At 40.6% G+C, this 20,577-nt stretch overlaps 3 protein-coding genes across 5 annotated transcripts in view; 1 reads left to right on the top strand and 2 right to left on the bottom strand.

Moving 5' to 3' along the window:
• LOC309509431 (radial spoke head protein 4 homolog A-like) overlaps nucleotides 1-19,215 on the top strand; it is a 52,778-nt gene extending 33,563 nt beyond the window's left edge. The window contains exons 3-5 of one of the 2 annotated variants that reach the window (XM_082184143.1): nucleotides 17,076-17,172; nucleotides 17,268-17,372; nucleotides 18,090-19,215. The gene's annotated coding sequence lies outside the window, so the exon portion shown is untranslated. Of the gene's footprint in view, nucleotides 1-17,075; nucleotides 17,373-18,089 lie in introns of both variants that reach the window. The other variant, XM_082184142.1, reaches the window with a different exon arrangement.
• LOC309509440 (dynein axonemal assembly factor 3-like) overlaps nucleotides 1-20,389 on the bottom strand; it is a 63,312-nt gene extending 42,923 nt beyond the window's left edge. The window contains exon 1 of one of the 2 annotated variants that reach the window (XM_082184161.1): nucleotides 20,342-20,389. The gene's annotated coding sequence lies outside the window, so the exon portion shown is untranslated. The remainder of the gene's footprint in view (nucleotides 1-20,341) is intronic. The other variant, XM_082184162.1, reaches the window with a different exon arrangement.
• Nucleotides 7,272-7,919, bottom strand: LOC309508820 (radial spoke head protein 4 homolog A-like; the record flags this gene model as incomplete). The annotated part of the gene is made up of 1 exon (XM_082183290.1): nucleotides 7,272-7,919. The coding sequence occupies one exon, from the start codon at nucleotides 7,917-7,919 to the stop codon at nucleotides 7,356-7,358; it is 564 nt and encodes a 187-aa protein (XP_082039416.1). The 3' UTR covers nucleotides 7,272-7,355.
• Nucleotides 20,390-20,577: the final 188 nt, after the last annotated feature.

Consider the following 20,577-nt stretch of genomic DNA (forward strand, 5'->3'; position numbering starts at 1 on the left):
GTCAACTTTTGGTCCAACAATGTTCTTTAACACTTTCAAAACTTCCTCTCTCAATTCATCTTTACTGGCCTGTTGCAGTTCAGAATTGTTTACAGCACTTTCAAAATCATTGAATTCTGACTCAGTCAAGATCTGTGATATTAGCTGGGTGACTTCAGCTAGAGTCATATCATAGAGCCGCATCTTTTTGGATAACTCTCTCCTAAACTCAGAAAAATGTCTTTGCACTGATGGCAAACTTTCAACAAGTCTATTTCCTTAGGAGCTAAAAATGTTTTGGCAACAGTTTGTATTTGGACAACAGAAAAGTTGGGAGTAACACTTTAAGTTCCCTGAGATCTTCTCCTAGCCCCACAAACCTGCACTGAATCTACAGGCTCATCAGTTACTGATCGGATGGCTACATCTGTTTCAAAGAAAGCTTTTAATTCAGGATAATTGTTATCAGGCTGAAGTTCCACATCAGTTTTTTCTGCATCTTTGTTGCGGTTTACTTTCTTAGTCACAGAAGATAATCTTGTACGGAGCTCTTTGATCTGTTTCTCTAGCTCTGAGTTGCGCTTAGACTGTTCTGTAGCTAGTGTTAAACCAAATTATCTGTGACAACAGATAATGGCTTTCACATTGTTCTTGCGAATACTTTCTCCTAGTACCTTCTTACAATCTTCAATTGACCATACTTTGTCTGCATCAATGCCAAATTTCTTTGTTAAATTCAATCTGACTGGCTCAGTCACGATGGAGTCCATGTGCTCTGATAACAAAGACTTGAATTCACTATATGTTAAAGGTGTAGCTAGTCCAGCTTTCTCAGTTGTGGGAATCAGTCTAGTACTTTTCCTAAACATTTTGTGAATTTCTATGTTACCACACAAACAAACACTAAACTTCTCTGATCAACAGAGGGTACACGTTAACACAGATCAACTATTGTTAACCTTCCTTGCCCAGAGCAAAAGATAACACAAATACAAAACTAGCACTTTACGCTAATCTTCCCTGCCTGACAAGAACAGAGGATAAATTTCATCTCTAAAAGACAACTTTAGAGGATAACTTAGTTAACAAAACCCTGCAGCTGTTTGTTAACTTCTTCTCTGTCGGCGCAGAGGAAAACAAATTTTTACTGGTCTGCATTGGTTCTTTGAATAGAGTGAAACTCACTGAATTGTTGGTTGTACAGAAAACATTCGTCTGGAACTCAGTCAGCTTTGTGTTTAGGAAAAGTACTAGACTGATTCCCACAACTGAGAAAGTCTGGAACTCACTATCAAGGTCTTCTTCATATTTGTCGTGGTACCGGTCTTTGCAGCAATTATTTTACAATTACAGCAAATACTGCATCGCGCGCTGTTGGCATCGAGCCTGGAGGAATGTAGACTTTTGATCGACTTTTCCACATATTTAGTGTATTGTGTGTGTGTGTGCTTGAGTCTCATATGAGTATGTGCGCGGAGAGTTTGTGTGTGTGCTCGAGTCTCACATGAGTATGTGCGCGGAGAGTTTGTGTGTGTGTGTGCTCGCGTCTCATATTAATATGTGCGTGGAGAGTTTGCGTGTGCACGCGCGTGTCTCATATGAGTATGTGCGTGGAGAGTTTGTGTGTGCTCGCGTCTCATATTAAAGGACAAGTTCGGTATTTTACACTTAAAGCCCTGTTTTCAGATCGTTTCTGATGAAATACAATGGTTAAGATTGAAACTTGGAAAATCGCTGCAAATAATGCTTTCCAACAGGTTTTATCGTAGTTTTTCATCCAATACAGAGCACTGACGTTGACGAGTTAACCCCTTAGGTATCAAAATCTGGTACCAAACAAGAAGTCATTTTTCAATACTCGATAGTATCGAGGCAATTCGGTCGGTACCTAAAAAGTGTCGAACTCGGTACCCAGCCCTACCAGCAATGTGTCGCATGGGTAACGCTGAAGCTGATGCTTCATGTAATAGAGACCAATGGCATTGATTCAATGCGTGACTCACACTGATTTATTTTTTTCGTTCCAATGAACTGCCGTAGCCAAGGCGACTTCTATTGTATATATCTATACCCGCCCGCGCTCTCAGATCACTTGGACGTGGCTGTGTACAAGAGGTAAAAACGATATAAATACTGTTCGTTTTCTCACACAAACCGCTCGTTTCGTGTCTTAGGCCATCAATGTGTACTTACGATGGGGAATTGTTTAATTTGGACGATGGGGAATTGTTTTAATTTGGACTCTGTGCATGCTCTTTGAGATAATGACCATCGACCTGCATTATATGACTGACAGACAAGAACGGTTGTCCTAAAAATATCAAAATTGAAACTTCTGCGGAAAAAAAAGACACCTACATCTTGGATGCCCTTGAGGTAAGCTAAAACATACCAAAATTTAATTTCAAAGTGAACTATCCCTTTAACTTATTTAAAATTCAATACACACAAAAGTACAAAACTAGAAGGTTATATCCTTATGAAAAAAGAAAACACGCGAATATCGCAGTTGCTGCGGTTACTTGCATTCCTCTGCACTTGGCTTGTCAGAAGCGCGGTCCTGCAATATTGCGGTTATCGCAACAGCCCTAATAGAATGTATTATTTTGTTTTATTATTGTACGTTTTTTGGGTCAACGTGAAAGAAACAGACTTAGTATTGGTTTCAATTATTTTATTTTTTTCACAAATTGTATGAAAACTGCGGAACTTCACCTAATTTAATCGAAGCTTTTAGGCTGTTGAATCATTCAAAAGAAACGAGTCAGTGATATCTGTTTTCATTTACTAACTATCTATTGTTCTTATTTGTCACTCATCTTTCTGAAACAAACTACGAAGAGAACTTTATCATTTATCAGTACAATTTTCTCTTTGAATTAGAACGCATTTGTCAACTATTTGCTCTCCTGTTGCACCATTTCCTCCCTCCAGTAGATGATTTTTTCTTCTGATTTAATGAGGCCCTACCGAATACTATAACTGGGTGTAGCACGTCATGTCGCGTTGCGCGCTACATGCTACACAGTGTTGTGGTAAAACGTTTTCTTTGGATGAGGTAAAATTTCCTCATCCAAAGCAGTAGACAACTGCTTAATTGATGTTGCAGGTAAATATAATGTTTTATCATCTGCATACATGACTGTCTTAAACAACTTCCTTGAGGCACACCACATTGCAACTCTTTCACATCTGAATAACTTCCATTAAATGCACATTGTCCCATGAGACAGTTAACTTTTAAACCAATGTAGAGTATGAGAAGTAAATTTGTAACATTTCAGTTTATCGAGCAATAATTTATAATCCAGTACATCAAAAGCTCAGCTAAAATCTAACAATATTGCTCCTATGTTATTGTCATCAATCTATGCTCTCTCAATATCAATGCTAAAAATTAGAGAAAAAATTAATTTACGCCATGATACATTTTCCACCATTTTGAATTTTGTCAAAAACCTACTTTTGCTAAGAAGTCCTAGGTTTTTCGCCCGATCGGAACCAAACCAGTGCAGAAATGTATAGAAAAGCCTATAAATCCTAAGCAAAAAACTCACAAATTAGTGGGCATATGTAATATAACAGTAAAAAAGCATGCAACAAGATCGGAACATAGGTGGCACCATTACTGTCAAAAAACAATGAAAACCAGTTATTTCCTATGGTAAATTGCCTGTATTGGCTGTAAATGGACTTTTCCATCTATGATGTCAGTGGTTAAAAGCTTGCTAAATAAAACTTAATGTCTTTTGATGCTTATGTGCTTAAAGGCCTTAAATGCTTGAACCCCGATAAATGCTGCTTGCAGCTTTAATTTATTATTATTTTTATTGTTTTCCTCTTAATAGCATCTTACTTCATTTCTCTCTATCAGACTATTTGTATTTAGTCCTCTGTATTTACTACAGTAACCTCTGACTAATTCAATATTAAAAGTATATACTAACTACATTTAACATTAATATTATTTGATTTCCTGCTTTCACTTTCTGTGTTGTGTATCAGAGGTATTGGAGTTCTCTGAATCCTCTAACTCACCCTGACTCTGTTGTAAAACTCTCATACGGAGGCGTGGACGGCCGAGAGAGTCCTTGGGGAAATTTTTTCCCGTTTCTAAAGTTGTTACTCTTTGCATTGTTACTTAACAAGTTTATTGTTAATAGTTTATCTCCCATTTTCTTCATTGTCTGTTATTTGTAATTATATTCCTTCAATTACCATTTTTACTCCATCATAAACTATTATTTAACTTTATATTAAAATAAAGTTTTCCTGACTTATTTTGTTGTCAGTGCCTCCCTTAAGTTTTCATAACTATCGTTTTACAGGTCTTTCAGCCTCTAGCGTTCTGAAGTACGAGCTCTTCTCTGTAATACAGTGTGGGAGACGATCTGACACGCACCACTGTTGGCTTTTCGAGTCTGAGCTATGCTCACAGACTCTCTCTTTAACCGGTACACCTATTTTACAACAAAATCATCCTGGCTGTTCCAGGACCAATAATTATACTTTCATTACAGAAGCCATTGAGAAGCCTCGTTCCATTTTCTAGAACCGTTGTGTCTGCCTGAAAGGCTAGTTTTCATTTTAATACATGAGAATCTCCTCATGTTAAATATCTACATTGCTGGATTTTACTGCTTGCCCTGTCATAAGCGAAGCGTCCTCCACTAACAGGTCTTATCGTTTAGCCAGTCTCTGCCTCTTACTGTCTGAGGCTAGCCGTTTGAGACTTTCTGTCTCTCCTTTTTCACTGCTTTCTCAATCTTTACGGCTCTCTCGCTCATACGCGCGTTCAACCCTTTCTGGGCTGTCTATAAATAATCTCTGTTCAACCCTTTCTGGGATTTTCCTTTAAATAATCTTTTCTAGATTATTACTTTCTGGCTAAATTTCTCTTAGTCGACTTGTGTTTGAACCCTTCTGGGTTTTATTATTATTACATTAATCTTTGCCCTTTCTGGCAAAATGCTATGCATTATAGCATTAATTTTTCCACTCTCACGGAATTTTATTTTAATTTTAATCTTTGCCCTTTCTGGCAAAATGCTATGCATTATAGCATTAATTTGTCCACTCTCACGGAATTTTATTTTTATATTAATCTTTGCCCTTTCTGGCAAATTCTATGCATTATAGCATTAATTTGTCCACTCTCACGGAATTTTATTTTTATATTAATATTTGCCCTTTCTGGCAAAATGCTATGCATTATAGCATTAATTTGTCCACTCTCACGGAATTTTATTTTTATATTAATCTTTACCCTTTCTGGGTTTAATCTATAAATATTATCTACATCCTTTTCTGGGCTGTATCTTTAAATACTATCTTTTCCAGAAGTTTCTCTTAGACGTCTTTTATTTTAACCCTTTCTGGGTTGTTCCTTAAAACAATCTTTTCTAGACTATTAACATTTTTGGGGGTCTTACAGGTTGCCTTTTAGTTGGTAATTTACTAGCTTTCAAAGTTCGTACTCCTATACTCAAGCGTACGAGTGCGGAAGCGAATGGGCAAGCATTGCTCAATCGACCGTGGCCAGGGGTCGATGGATCAATGCCCATAAAATGTTGGGCGCCATGTTTTACGGTGTGTACTTTACTCTTAACACCTTTTACCTATTTATTTATTATTCTCAGGTATGGTAAAGAAAGTCAAATCTGACCTAAACCGTAAGCATTTAAAAGGTACTTACAATTTGGTCAGAAGACTCCTCTGTGGTATGTGCAAATTTTGTAATCAATTAAATTTCTTTTAATTGGTTACTTTACTTTTTATATTAAACAAAAATATAAAGGCAAATAGAACTTCATCGTTTAAGTATAAAATACAATAATCACGTTTTGAATCAAAGGTGTAGGTAAGCTCTGGGCTTCTTATCTTCTGCTTGGGGTTTCTTGTCCTCAGCTCTGGGCTTCTAGGCGTCGGCGGCACTGGCGTTATCAGTATCCCCAAAAAGCAGTCAGTTCATCAGTCTTTTATACTCCTGTTGTTTACAACAGGCATTAGGTTGGTACTCCTCCAAAGTTTCCCAGATCCTTGTCCAGGCAGATGCAAGCGGTCCACCTCTTTATGTCCTTGAACTCCAGTAAACTCAACTACAATGGCTGAGTTCATTTAAAGTTGTAGGAGTCCTCTAGCGCACACACATAATCGCACTTTTCTGCTCCTCTCAACATGGGGTGGCACAGTCACATATACATACATAACCAATTACTGTACATCTATGCCAAAACAATATAAGCCATCTTTTACAAACAAAATAACAACAACATTGAATGCAATGCATTATATCCAATAGATTGGCTAAATATGTGTAACAATAAAGGCATCTACAATAAACAAGGAGGCAGGTAATTGCATTTTCTTGATATTATACAACATGAGTTAGACCTGCCTTGGCCGGTGCGTCTTTTACGCATTCTGAAGGTGCCTGTTTTATCCATTGGTTTTATCGTGTTGCAGTCTATTAGGCAACATTCCGCATTAGATGGGCTTAGATTTGGAAATACATCTACATTTCAGTGGTAACAGATGAGGTGATGATGATCATCATCTTTCTTTATTATTGTTAGCACTACCTCAAACTAAAGCGGCGTCTCTTCGGAGCTGTCATTTTCTTAAATGAGCCGCGGCAATGTTTCAAATGAGCTTCTAACGCTAGACAAACGCCTTTATTTTCAACGCGATCTCCTTGTACCCAAACCATTTAGAAACTAAGGAGCCATTTGTTCTCCGATTACATACAAGCTCTTCGGTGCTGCGTTTGCAGGACTCATGTTTCGCGCTCTAGGGGACTTAAAAAAAAGTGACGTGAGTGGAAAGTGTGTGTGTGAGCGGGAGGCAGAGCGGCAGAGAAATGCGACAGTTGCGAAATTGCAGGCGCGGCTCGAAATGGCTTTTATTTCAAATAGCGTAGCATATTTTAAACCAATCGTTTAACCGGTTTCAACCGGCTAATGAGGCTCGGTGGTCGGTCAAGAATTTTTTTAGTTTTCGCCATCCCTAGACGAAACGTCACAGCGGCGAGACGAAGGATTTCCCAATTCAAAGACTGCATCCTTTTTTTTTTTTTTTTTTTTTTTTTTACATCTGACCAAAGTCCAGGTTTATTTTTGGCCATTGCAGAGTCACACCTCCATTTTAATCATCCTCCAGATCCTCTGTCTCTTCCAGGGCCTCCGTCTCCTCCAGGGCTGCTTGCAAAGCCTGCTCTTCCTCCACACTGGGGTCCTGGGCCTCAGTGATTTCGGGTCCGCTGGGGTATTATACCGCTGTGGGACGGTGGAAGCACTATTGGGGTGTAGGCCTCTCCGATATAGTTCAGGTAGTTTGCCTCATTGCCAGGAAAGGGAGGGAAACTTACAACAGGAGCATCAATTCCCTGATTGATGGGAAACACCCTCTCTGAATTCCCCCTCAGCCACCAGGTAGTTGCTCTGTGTGCCGAGGATCTTGCCCCAGAATAGACAGCGCTGGAGACACTGTGTGTCCACCAGTTGTTTCAAAGCCAGAAAGATTCTCTGCATCTCCTCTTTCCCCAGACCCACACCAGCTTGCTCAAAGAAGAACGCTAGTTCTGCAACATTCGGTAGAGGAGAATCCACCAGCTCTTCCTCGTGATCACCTTCCCTGCCTGCCGCACGTTTGAAGAGTGTCTTCTGCTGCTCGGCCAGCAACTGAGCTGAGGATGAGGAGGATGGATTGTCACGCAAGGTGTCCTGTTTCTCCTGAAGGATACTTCCTTTCAGCTCGCGACGTATGTCCTCGATCACATCGACTGCATTCTCTGGACGCTCATCCATAACTGTGGTTAACATTTGTACAAGGTTATCATAGAGATTGAGGTTTGTTTTAGTGCTGTTCTTCATCGTGAAAGCCTTAAAACGAGCTGCCGCCTGTAGTCGCTCATTGTTCAACGCTTCCTCGGTCATCTCCATTTTAGTATAACTTAAAACTGTCGCCGACTAATTAAAAACAAACGGTATATATATATATATATATATATATTTTTTTTTATTTTATTTTTTTTTTTACAGTCTGTATTTCACGGATATTCACTTATATTTTAAGGCAATTCTCCTGTTACACAAAAAAAATACACTTCAGTATAGATTAACGTTATCCGTTTTATTTCTCCACAGACACACTTCAACACCCCTCGTGTTCCAAAAAAAAACAACCCCCTTCCGGGGACTTCATAATAAAAGTCCCCTTTTTAGTTTCGGTAAACGGTCATGTGAAATATTAAACAATATTCAGCATAAAGATATAATGTGCATGAACACATTTTTAACTTAACAAACTCCCACTCTTAAAAAAAAAAAAAAAAAATTATAATAAATAACTTTCAATTTAACATACTAACAGGCCATACTGAACAACAACATCCTTGAACAAAAATACAACCTAGTATATTTCAACAAGCTCTCGAGTATAACTCAAAGACAGACTTTTATTTGTTTTAATTCAGTTTCCATTGTCCTTCACTCAGTGCCTTGAGTAACTGACAAGTTGATGCCCCCTTTTTGGTAAGGCAGTCTGCAAGTTGTTCTTTTGTGTTGTACCACAGTACTCGCTCAACTCTCTGTGTTTGGACAAGTTCTTTGATACTACTTATCTCCAGGCGGAGTCTTTTCTCAGAGACTGACTTTGTGGACTTAATTGCATCAGCAAGCGAATGATTGTCAGTGACACAGATTATTGGTGGAGCATGTTCAGCATCACCAGTAGTTAGTTCTGAGAACAGTGTGGACAGAAAAATAGAATTGTCAATTCCATCAGACATTGCCAATGTTTCACCAGCAAGTGTGCTCCGCACAATCCTCTTGACTCTCTTTGATTGCCAAGAAAGAGGTGAGAATTTTCCATTTTCTCCCATTAAAAGAATCAGGTGCCCTCCTTGGGTGCCTCCATCTGAAAGATTTCCAAACGAAGCATCGCTGAACACGACCATCTTAAGAGCACTGTCTCTGCCCAAGTGTTGGAAGTTTAGAATTACCTTCTTGGACTTAAGTTTGCACACTATCCGGTTTGCTTCATGGATTGTCTGCACAGTTGCATTTTTTATGTTGGATGTCAAATTGCTAGCATCAAATATGACATCTGGCCTGCTCTGCCTTGCCACCCAGAGAATTTGGCCTATTTTGGACCTGAGCTGATCCTTTTCCTCCTCACAGAGAGGTGAGTCTTGTTCCACAGCTCGTGAAGGATCCATATGAATGTGTTGCATGTGTTGAATGTAGTTTTCCTGGTGTATTTGTACTTTTCTGTCAACAGTCACAAAATCTATTCCCACATAACAGAAATGATCATGTTCCTCACGTCCAACTTGGAAAACAGATCTTAGATGTGGTATTACGGTTGTGGAGAAACTTTGTGTGCCCCCCCATATGAAGTCATCCACATGACAGGCAAGCACCCCAGTTACAGTGCAGTCCTGATCTAGCCAATAAAAAACAGCTGGATCGACCTTGGACATTTTTCCTCCTGCTTTCAGCACTATGTCTTTTACTCTATTGTACCAGTACAATGAAGCGTCTGCCAGACCATATACACACTTTTTGAGCTTCCATAATGTTCCCTCACAGATAGCCTCAGGGGGAGGCCTGATGTAGATGTCACGTGACAGTTCTATTCCCTGCAGAAATGCAGATTTTATATCCATGGAATGAAGTGTCCACTGTTTTTGACAAATAACTGCCACCAGTAGTCGAAGAGACTCAGAAGCACATGTGGGAGAATCTTTTTGTAGCTCTAACACATTTAACTCCTCAAAACCTCTGGCCACCAATCGTGCTTTCGGTACTAGTCCAGTTAGTGTTTCCTTGAGAGTGCACACCCATCTGGTAGAGATGCACTTTTGTCCCTCATCCTGAACTTCCTCAAACACACTGTTATCTCTCCAACTCTTCATCTCTTCTTGTTTGGCTAGGTCAAAGGATAGATCTTTTGTTACCAATACATCCTCACTGACATTTGTGGCACTAACATCAGTAACAGCGGGTTCCATTTGAAGACAGTCTAAACATGATACGTCAACTGAATCTTTACTGCCTGCAACATTAGTTGGTTCAATGAGCAGAAGGTTGTACCAGTTTTTGTATTTGCCAGTAGCTTTGCCTGCACGCCCTAGTACTTTTGCTGTATGCAAAGCCCCACTGTCTCTGTCTCTGTATTTTAGAACTTGCCCTGTTTTTAAACGGATATCAGTTCCCTGCTCTGTATCACTTTGTGTCACTATGTCGTCACTAGTGTGTTGTGCTGCTACATTCTGCCCCATAGTGGATGCCCCTGTATCCTCAGTTTGCACTGAACTCTGCTGTATTTCAGTTACAGTTTCTGTTCCCTCCGTGTTGTTGACAGCAGCTCCTGTCATCTCCTGTCTTTGCATATTGTTTGTGTCAATTTCAGCATCATCCCTAATGACATGTTGATCTCCGCTGTCTTTGTTTACTTTTCTTAGTCTGAGGTAGTGTACCCTAATGCAGGTTCCTCCATGTCTGACAAACACCACTGCACCATCCTGGCCAATGACAACTCCTGGTCCTTTCCACTCTTGACAGTCAACTCTCTTGTAGTACACTTTGTCACCCATTTCATATTTCTCATCTGTCTGACGTAGTTGTTTACGTAGTGCTCTCCGTATTCTTTCGGAACATTCTGCTTCTGTGAACGCCTTTCTTGATGCATGTAAAGCAGAGATGTGTTTTGCCACCCACTCACTTTTCGTCGTGCCCTCTAAAGCTGGGGGCTTGTCGGTTAACACAGAGGGCAGGTTGGGATTCTGTCCAAACACCAACTGATGAGGACTGTAGCCATGGACATTTTGCATGGTGTTCTTTGCCATAAGAGCCCAGTCCAATGCAGTGTCCCAGTCACAGCCGTTACTTGACTTCACTTTCATTATGATCTCTGTAAGTGTTTGGTTGTGTCGCTCTGTAAGTCCATTGCTCCACGGGCTGTATGCTGCTGTTGTCTTTATTTCTATATTGAAGTTTTCTGCCATGTCTCTAACCTCATCATTATTAAATTCTCCCCCATTGTCGCTAAACAGTTTCTGAGGTGGACCATGGACACTTATCCAGACATGGACAAAGTGTTTCACTATTTCAGAGGACTTCTTAGTGGTCAGTATGCTGCCTGCACTAAACCTTGTGAACTGGTCAATAATGTGGAGATACCACACACCTGGTTCAAGTTCATGTAGATCTACTGCAACAGTTTCATTGTACTGAGATGCCAGTGGTAGGCCAACAGCAGGCTTTGGTTTGGTCTTACTATATCTTTGACACGTTTCACATTCACTCACAATTTTTTCCAGAATGACACTACATTCTGCATCTTTACTTCCTGAGCTAGTAAGAAGTCTCTGCAGTCTGTCAGCAGAAGCATGACCAAATTGTCTGTGAAGCTTCATCAGGATTTTGTGTTTTTCTGCTGAGCTCATTTTGTCTGAAATTGTCAGTATTTCCTCGTCACACTGACTTTGTACATCCGCATTCTTTTGTTCTGTAAGAGTGACATCTTCAACAGCTACCAAGACACAGTCATCACTTTGAATGTTTTTCTTTTCATTGTCCATAATGTTTACACAGTAATGGCCAGAGCTTGTAAAGTCAAGTTTTACAGGTTGACTGAACATCACCGCACTGTCATTTTCCATATCTAGCACTGTCCCTGCTTTTTTCATGGATGCCTTGCTCAAGAGTAGTGGAATGTTCGCTGGCACGACTTCAGTTTCAATATGACACCTAGTTTGTCCAATCTTTGCAGGAATTTTCAACTTTCTGTTGGAATAGACCACTTTTCCATCACCAAACTTAAAGGGTCTGTGACTGTGAGTTTCTGTCTTCCTCAGGTCTTTTATCTCGTTTTGGCTTAGTTCAGTGATGTAGCTATTTATCCATTCCTGTCCACACACAGTCCGTGTGCATGCAGTGTCTATTATTGCTGAGCCGAAACACTCTGTCATAAATATTTCTGCTTCAGTGGGCGACTCTTTTGTATACAGAGTAATGTTGCACTCCTCTATATCATCTGTTCTACAATCTTCAGTTAGTTTGACTTGCTCACCTCTGTGTGGACAGTCTTTGGCCCAGTGGAATGTGCTTTGACAAACAGCACATTTTGATCTGCGTCCATACCTGTCCAGAGGGTTAGTGCCAGGCAGTGGTGTCTTTTGCTGAACATTTTGCGACCATGGCTTGCTCCTTTGTCGCCTTTGTTCTGTTACATATGCTGTTTCCTGATTAATCCCTACTGTAGAAGCAGACTTTCCTCCGAAAATCCTCTTCAGTGCTGACTTCATTGACGCAAAATCCAAATCTGTACATGCTGTCAGCGCTAACTGTCGATCTTTCACTTCTAAGCACGCAGTGTCCAGCAGTTTGAATGCTAATACTGCATCGGGAAGCTCCATCTTATATTTACGCATCCGCGAGTACCGCTGTTCAAAATCAATTATATAGTCTGTCATGGAAACACTGCTATCTTTCATAATCCGGTCAAAGCTCGAGTACGCCTCGTAAACTTGGTCCTTTTCTTCTTTGAGAAACAAGTCATCGAGTTTCGTAAGTAAAGTGTTCATGCCAGTGTCATTATTCAGATCGTCTACCGGTATTTCCATCGCCGTTTCTCTCGCTCTTCCCGACAGCGCCAAAGCCACAGCAAGCGCCTGTTTTTTCTTTTCGAGTTCTGTAACTCTGGTCCAAATCGCGACTTCATTCTTCCAACTTTCATATGGTTTTCCTTCATCAAAGGTTGGCGGTACTCTATAGTTGCTAACCATCCTCTGCTACCAATGTTACACAAAAAAAATACACTTCAGTATAGATTAACGTTATCCGTTTTATTTCTCCACAGACACACTTCAACACCCCTCGTGTTCCAAAAAAAAACAACCCCCTTCCGGGGACTTCATAATAAAAGTCCCCTTTTTAGTTTCGGTAAACGGTCATGTGAAATATTAAACAATATTCAGCATAAAGATATAATGTGCATGAACACATTTTTAACTTAACACTCCATGCACACAAACATCAGCGCATTTCCCAAGACTGCATCCTTTGAAGGTCGCATTTGAAGGCCGATTGCGTCACCGCCAATTGCATCACTGCATCCTACGAAGGCCGGTTGCGTCATCGCGGCGTGACGAAGGCTAAAAGCGACACCAAATGCACACTTCTTTCCCAGGGGGCCAATCCATCACCCAAAAAGCGTACCACCCCCGGGGGCCTCCATTGGCTAACAAGCCATCACCTACTGTTAGCATTCCATTGACTCCCATTCATTTTAGCGTCACTTTGACAGCGAATAACATTACATCTGAGGCGTTTAAGGGCCCCAAAAGTGGAAAAAAGGCAGAAAAAAAATTATCCTTCCGGAAACAATAGGGCCTTCGCCCTTTCAGGGCTTGGGTCCTAATAATGTAATTTTTACTTGTATATAATTTTTACTTGTTATATCAAATGTGATAGTTGCTTTATTTAAAATATCAAAATATGCTTCCCATACACTTACCCTGTTTTAAATAAAACAACGCTGTCAAAATAGTGAGATTTACACCATTATATGGAAACACATAGGGTAGAATGAATCGAAATTCTCTGTGATCGATTCGCGCTACGGGTAGCATTTTTTGAGAAGGCAGCACAAATCGTCAGACTCTGCTATCGATTCGAGCTACGGTAGCATTTTTCGACAAGGCAGCACAAATCGACAGAACATCGGCATCGTTCAATTCTATGACAGCAGTGTTGCGTTCAGTCCAAGATGGCGGAGCTGCAGCTCTGCGCATGGGTGCGTTTGTTGCAATGGAACGTTCTATTGAGTTTCGCCTCTTGGTACTTCTATACTCTTTGACTTTCACTCCACTTAGATTTAGCAAATCTGCAAAAATTTTGGTGAGTATGTGAGTATTTTTGTGAATGGTTACCTTTATGAATGAGAACTCCGGTTATTCAGAGTGTATCCAGCTGGGTTGTGTATACAATCCTTCCGACGGAACACTGTTTGTTGTTTTGTTTATTATTTTGCCTTTTTTGTTTTTAAGGGTTATCCTGGGTGGAGATTTAACTCTCTGTAGGGGGTACGCTTTCGGACTTTCAGTTTAACTGATCGTCACGGAGTTCAGCGTTTAATGCCGCCCCGAGCCCGGTACACCCTTGAAGACTAGGTAGGCATTAGTTAGTGTTTTTTTCATAGATAGGAGCTGGAGTTTCTCAGATTATAGAGGTGAACCCATTCTACAAAATAAGGGAAAAGTAAATAATTGCGTTCGTGTGTGTATAGTGCGTTCTTCTCTTCGTGGCTACATTAGCTGTGTCCCAATGTGAAGGCTGCATCCTCCGAAGGCCATATTTGAAGGCCGATCGGCCGCATTTGAAGGCCGATTGCGTCACAGCGGCGCGACGAAACTAGGGATGTTAACCTTTGACCGATGGTTGACCGTATCAACGTTAACCGATCAAAGTTGTAGGTAGTCGGTAAAAAAAAAAGAGAAAGCGATCTCTAAATTAAGCTATTATAGACAGTGGACTAAATGCTACTACAGTTAGCCATCTCATTCCAAGATCTTTTTGTGTGAAGTGAACAAAATTATAGTAAAAAGTTGTTCTGTCCGTTATTAGAAGGCACACAGTGAGTGTTTTACGGTGTGTACTTTACTCTTAACACCTTTTACCTATTTATTTATTATTCTCAGGTAAGGTAAAGAAAGTCAAATCTGACCTAAACCGTTAGCATTTAAAAGGTACTTACAATTTGGTCAGAAGACTCCTCTGTGGTATGTTCTCATTAAAAGTCTTCCAGCATCATAAATCTCAGAAGGCAAATTTTGTAATCAATTAAATTTATTTTAATTGGTTACTTTTCTTTTTATAATAAACAAAAATATAAAGGCAAATAGAACTTCATCGTTTAAGTATAAAATATAATAATCACGTTTTGAATCAAAGGTGTAGGTAAGCTCTGGGCTTCTTATCTTCTGCTTGGGGTTTCTTGTCCTCAGCTCTGGGCTTCTAGGCGTCGGCGGCACTGGCGTTATCAGTATCCCCAAAAGGCAGTCAGTTCATCAGTCTTTTATACTCCTGTTGTTTACAACAGGCATTAGGTTGGTACTCCTCCAAAGTTTCCCAGATCCTTCTCCAGGCAGATGCAAGCGGTCCACCTCTTTATGTCCTTGAACTCCAGTAAACTCAACTACAATGGCTGAGTTCATTTAAAGTTGTAGGAGTCCTCTAGCGCACACACATAATCACACTTTTCTGCTCCTCTCAACATGGGGTGGCACAGTCACATATACATACATAACCAATTACTGTACATCTAAGCCAAAACAATATAAGCCATCTTTTACAAACAAAATAACAACAACATTGAATGCAATGCATTATATCCAATAGATTGGCTAAATATGTGTAACAATAAAGGCATCTACAATAAACAAGGAGGCAGGTAATTGCATTTTCTTGATATTATACAACATGAGTTAGACCTGCCTTGGCCGGTGCGTCTTTTACGCATTCTGAAGGTGCCTGTTTTATCCATTGGTTTTATCGTGTTGCAGTCTATTAGGCAACATTCCGCATTAGATGGGCTTAGATTTGGAAATACATCTACATTTCAGTGGTAACAGATGAGGTGATGATGATCATCATCTTTCTTTATTATTGTTAGCACTACCTCAAACTAAAGCGGCGTCTCTTCGGAGCTGTCATTTTCTTAAATGAGCCGCGGCAATGTTTCAAATGAGCTTCTAACGCTAGACAAACGCCTTTATTTTCAACGCGATCACCTTGTACCCAAACCATTTCGAAACTAAGGAGCCATTTGTTCTCCGATTACATACAAGCTCTTCGGCGCTGCGTTTGCAGGACTCATGTTTCGCGCTCTAGGGGACTTAAAAAAAAGTGACGTGAGTGGAAAGTGTGTGTGTGAGCGGGAGGCAGAGCGGCAGAGAAATGCGACAGTTGCGAAATTGCAGGCGCGGCTCGAAATGGCTTTTATTTCAAATAGCGTAGCATATTTTAAACTAATCGTTTAACCGGTTTCAACCGGCTAATGAGGCTCGGTGGTCGGTCAAGAATTTTTTTAGTTTTCGCCATCCCTAGACGAAACGTCACAGCGGCGAGACGAAGGATGTCCCAATTCAAAGACTGCATCCTTTTTTTTTTCTTTTTCTTTTTTTTACATCTGACCAAAGTCCAGGTTTATTTTTGGCCATTGCAGAGTCACACCTCCATTTTAATCATCCTCCAGATCCTCTGTCTCTTCCAGGGCCTCCGTCTCCTCCAGGGCTGCTTGCAAAGCCTGCTCTTCCTCCACACTGGGGTCCTGGGCCTCAGTGATTTCGGGTCCGCTGGGGTATTCGCTGTGGGACGGTGGAAGCACTATTGGGGTGTAGGCCTCTCCGATATAGTTCAGGTAGTTTGCCTCATTGCCAGGAAAGGGAGGGAAACTTACAACAGGAGCATCAATTCCCTGATTGATGGGAAACACCCTCTCTGAATTCCCCCTCAGCCACCAGGTAGTTGCTCTGTGTGCCGAGGATCTTGCCCCAGAATAGACAGCGCTGGAGACACTGTGTGTCCACCAGTTGTTTCAAAGCCAGGAAGATTCTCTGCATCTCCTCTTTCCCCAGACCCACACCAGCTTGCTCAAAGAAGAACGCTAGTTCTGCAACATTCGGTAGAGGAGAATCCACCAGCTTCATTTTAGTGTCACTTTGACAGCGAATAACATTACATCTGAGGCGTTTAAAGACTCTATTTGTCCATTGTTTATTTCTAAAGAAACACGACAATGTATAAAAGGCTCCATTACCTTGTATCTTACATTATGGCCCCGTAGAAGCAGTTTTTGTAAAAATAGGCTAACGATTGCGTCATAACCACGCGACTCTCTGGAAATTACCGTATAGACAGGAGGAGAAGCTCGCAGTCAATCGGGGGGACGATAAAGTCCGATAAAGTCAAGGGAGAAGCCCATAGAGAGTCATTAAGTTGCTCCTGCTCCTAGCTCATGGACAGCTCCTACTCACGCTCTCCGTCTCTGCAAGTTTCGGAAGGGAATGATTCAGATTTCTCTTGGCACAGCTACTAGAAGACTTACAACTGTTGGACAGGTTGCTCAAGTCACATCTACGTCGTCAAGCTCAGTTTGAGTCTGCGCAGTACGCTCAGCCATCAGGAAGTGAGTGCTTCTAATTTGCTTCACTTTTCTCCGTTGAAATCTGTGGGGTCGCTGTGTCCATTTCTTATACTGTCTATGTTCTTTCCCCGTGAAAGGAAGGATACAAAAACGGATCCTTAGTGGCCTATTCTACCCACTATTCTTTTTTAAAGGCGGCTGAGATTAGAGTTCGGTGGTGGACAGCAAATTCACATTTAAATGTAAGTATTATGTTTTCATTTACTCAAATAGCTAGCGAAACCACAGTTAAAGTTTCTTATAAACTCCTTCGTCACCATTGCGTGGCTTCATTTGTCAGGTAGTTTGAGGCAAAACTTGTGCTAATATTGTAATATTGCACTAGTCTATCTCAGAAATACCACTATCTCACTTGTGTATTATAATAAATACCACTCACCCTATAAAGCCCACAAAAATAAGAAAAGCCTTAGAGAAGGCAATGGGGTTTCACTTTTATGTGTATTTGTAGTGCTGTCATGCAAGCTATGTGGTTTTAACCAAATTTGAGTATACAGAAATATGATTTCTTAAGTATTTTGTATGCATGTCTTGATGGGTCATATTTTGCAGTGTTAACAATGCACTTAAGATTGCAACCCTGTGTTAAGTACCCCTTTCTGCTTTTTTAGAGCAATTCAGGAGAAAATTGGTCTGGGGAAGGTAACGGCCATACAGGCAAAAAAATAAATAAAAATGGGACAGCTTAATGAATATATATATATATATATATATATATATATATATATATATATATATATATATATATATATATATATATAGAGAGAGAGAGAGAGAGAGAGAGAGAGAGAGAATGAGAATATAAGAAAAGAAAAGAAAAAAGAAAATTAATACACACATCTTTGCTGAAATGTAGTGCTGTTGTTGTTGTTAACAAGGTTCATTTGCTCTGCCCTTAGGATTGCAAATGTCCTGGGACAGGTGAGGGTGTGTGAACTGAAACTTGGCCCTGGTTTATCCTCATGGATGAGGTGTTGGGACAGAGGCATTGCACCAACCCCCCTGTCATCATTGCCTTAATCCCTTGTAACGTTCAGCTAATTACGTTGAAATTACAAAAGTTAAAATGGGGTCAGATTTTACTGTCTGAGGAATTGGGTGTTAAAAGATTGAGACAAAACTGAGGTTAAAGTGGATAAGAACTGTGTATTTACAATCTTCACAAGAGACTTTAAAACAACACAATAAAACCAGGAAAACTCAGGCTGTTAAAAAGCATAGAGTCCATTGCACCATACCCTAAAACAGTCCTTATGAATCCTTGTGTGTTGAAGCGTCCCAATGTGAGTGTCCACCAGTGTATATACAATCCAAAATAAGTGATAATCCAAAAGCTTGATGTGGTGTCTTTAAAGGTTAGTCTGCAAGTGGTAACTCCACACTCCAGAAAAGTGATTGGTATTCGTTGTGTTTGCCATGCTGCTCTCTTTGTACAAGTGTAGTTCCTGCTTCCTGTCATGTGATCCCTCACATGACATGCCAACCATACATTTCTTAAAGACATACACACTTAAAATGTTAAGAGGAATAAAATGGACTAAGAAAACATGTAAACCAATTAAAACTCTATTATACATGAAATAATTATACTGAATAGAGCAGTAAATCATGTCTCTTATGACAGTGTCACACCCTGAGGACACACCAGGGCAGAGTTCAGCAGTGGGTGCCCACGGTGAGGAGGAGCCAGGGGCAGCAGCACCAGCACCAGCACCAGCACCAGCAGCACCAGCACCAGCACCAGCAGGAGCAGCACCAGCATGGAGGCGGCGAGACAGAGGATGAGTTTTTGGACTTGATCAGAGAAGACATGCAACTGAGAGGGAGGCAGAGGCGAGGAGAGCACAGGAAAGAAGGGAGAGGATGGACAGGCTGTTTTCTCCTTGACAGAATGATTGAAAAATATATATTTTTTCTGCATATTCTTGTTTAACTTTTTTTCACTTTTATTTTTTAAAAGGAAAGAAATTCTGTACATTATTTTTATACAACTTTAAATGTGTAAATAAAAGAGAATGAATTGTTCTGGACATTGTTTATTTTTGTAATGACAGTCATAATTTCTACATGAAACAAATTCTTCTATACATTAAAAAAAAAAAAAAAAACTTGTTCTATAGGCTACATTAAAGTACTTTTTCCAACATACGTTAAACATAACAAAATCAACATAAACATTTAAATTTACAGTACATAAAATAAGAAAAAAAATGTAGATTTTTATTGAGCTGAGCAGGGAGACCCTGGTGGAGCTGCTGGACCGGGATGGGCTGCCCCTGGTAATGCCTTCTGCTGGTGGGACATCATCTGGGATGGTCTCCAGAGTGTTTAAGTGCATATTTCCACTATCCACTAAGTTGTCTACCAACAGTCTTGCAGGACAAACACTTTTGTGGAATTTGCAAGGGAAAAGGAGAATTTATTTGATCGTTGGTGTACTTCCATGAAAGTTACCACTAAAGAGCAGAGAATTAGTGCTCTTTAGGCCAATTTATACTTCTGCGTCGAGTGTACGCCGTAGTGTACGTCGTAGGCTACGCATGTAGGCGACGCCGTCGTGAGCATTTATACTTCTGCGAATGTCTGTGTTGCTCTGCAGTTACACCGCCGAAACGCTAGTTTGGCGCGGGTGGGTTTTAATGTTCCAGTTCCACTGTGTTTACATTCCTCGCGGCTATTTTGAGTTTAGGTTTCAACGAGCAATGGCGACTGAAGGAGTCATACAGATGGCTGTATTTCCGCACTTCTTCAAGCAATCTCTCGGTCAGTTGGTCTATTTCCATGGCTCTTCACTGATCTTCGGAATTTAAAAATGGCGGGCGGGCGGTGCAGAGTGCAGAAGATTATTCCGGAAATGCGTAGGAGGAAACGCGATGCTATCCAGCCGACCAATCACAGATCATGCGGTCCGCGTCGCCGCGACGCGTAGTTACATTTTTGAGAAGGTGCGCGTCAGGGTACGGCGAAGGGTACGACGTATGGTACACGTCAATGCGTATGCTACGCCGTACCTTCTACGCGCACCCGACGCAGAAGTATAAATTGGCCTATTGGCCTAAATATGAACTATTTTAATGCAGTTTAACTATACAAAAACAACAAAAATCCACGTAGTAAACACATATATAATATGTAGCTAATTGTAACTCACCTCTCGATTCTCTATCCGGGTAAACGCAAGCTAATGCTTGGACCGCGGTTGCTTAGCAACAGGAAGCGCGCGCCGTCTGGAGTAGGAGGACCATAGACTGTAAAAATAATAATAATAATAATAATACATTTAAAAAAATTGAGTAGGACACAAGCACTGGTCTTGATTAAAAAAACTCAAACAAATTACAGTTTCAGATTCATATCTCAGAGTTAACTACAGTTACGACCCTGCGC

This window comes from Leuciscus leuciscus (assembly GCF_965113295.1).
Source record: "Leuciscus leuciscus genome assembly, chromosome: 11".
In the NCBI taxonomy this organism is placed as follows: domain Eukaryota; kingdom Metazoa; phylum Chordata; class Actinopteri; order Cypriniformes; family Leuciscidae; genus Leuciscus; species Leuciscus leuciscus.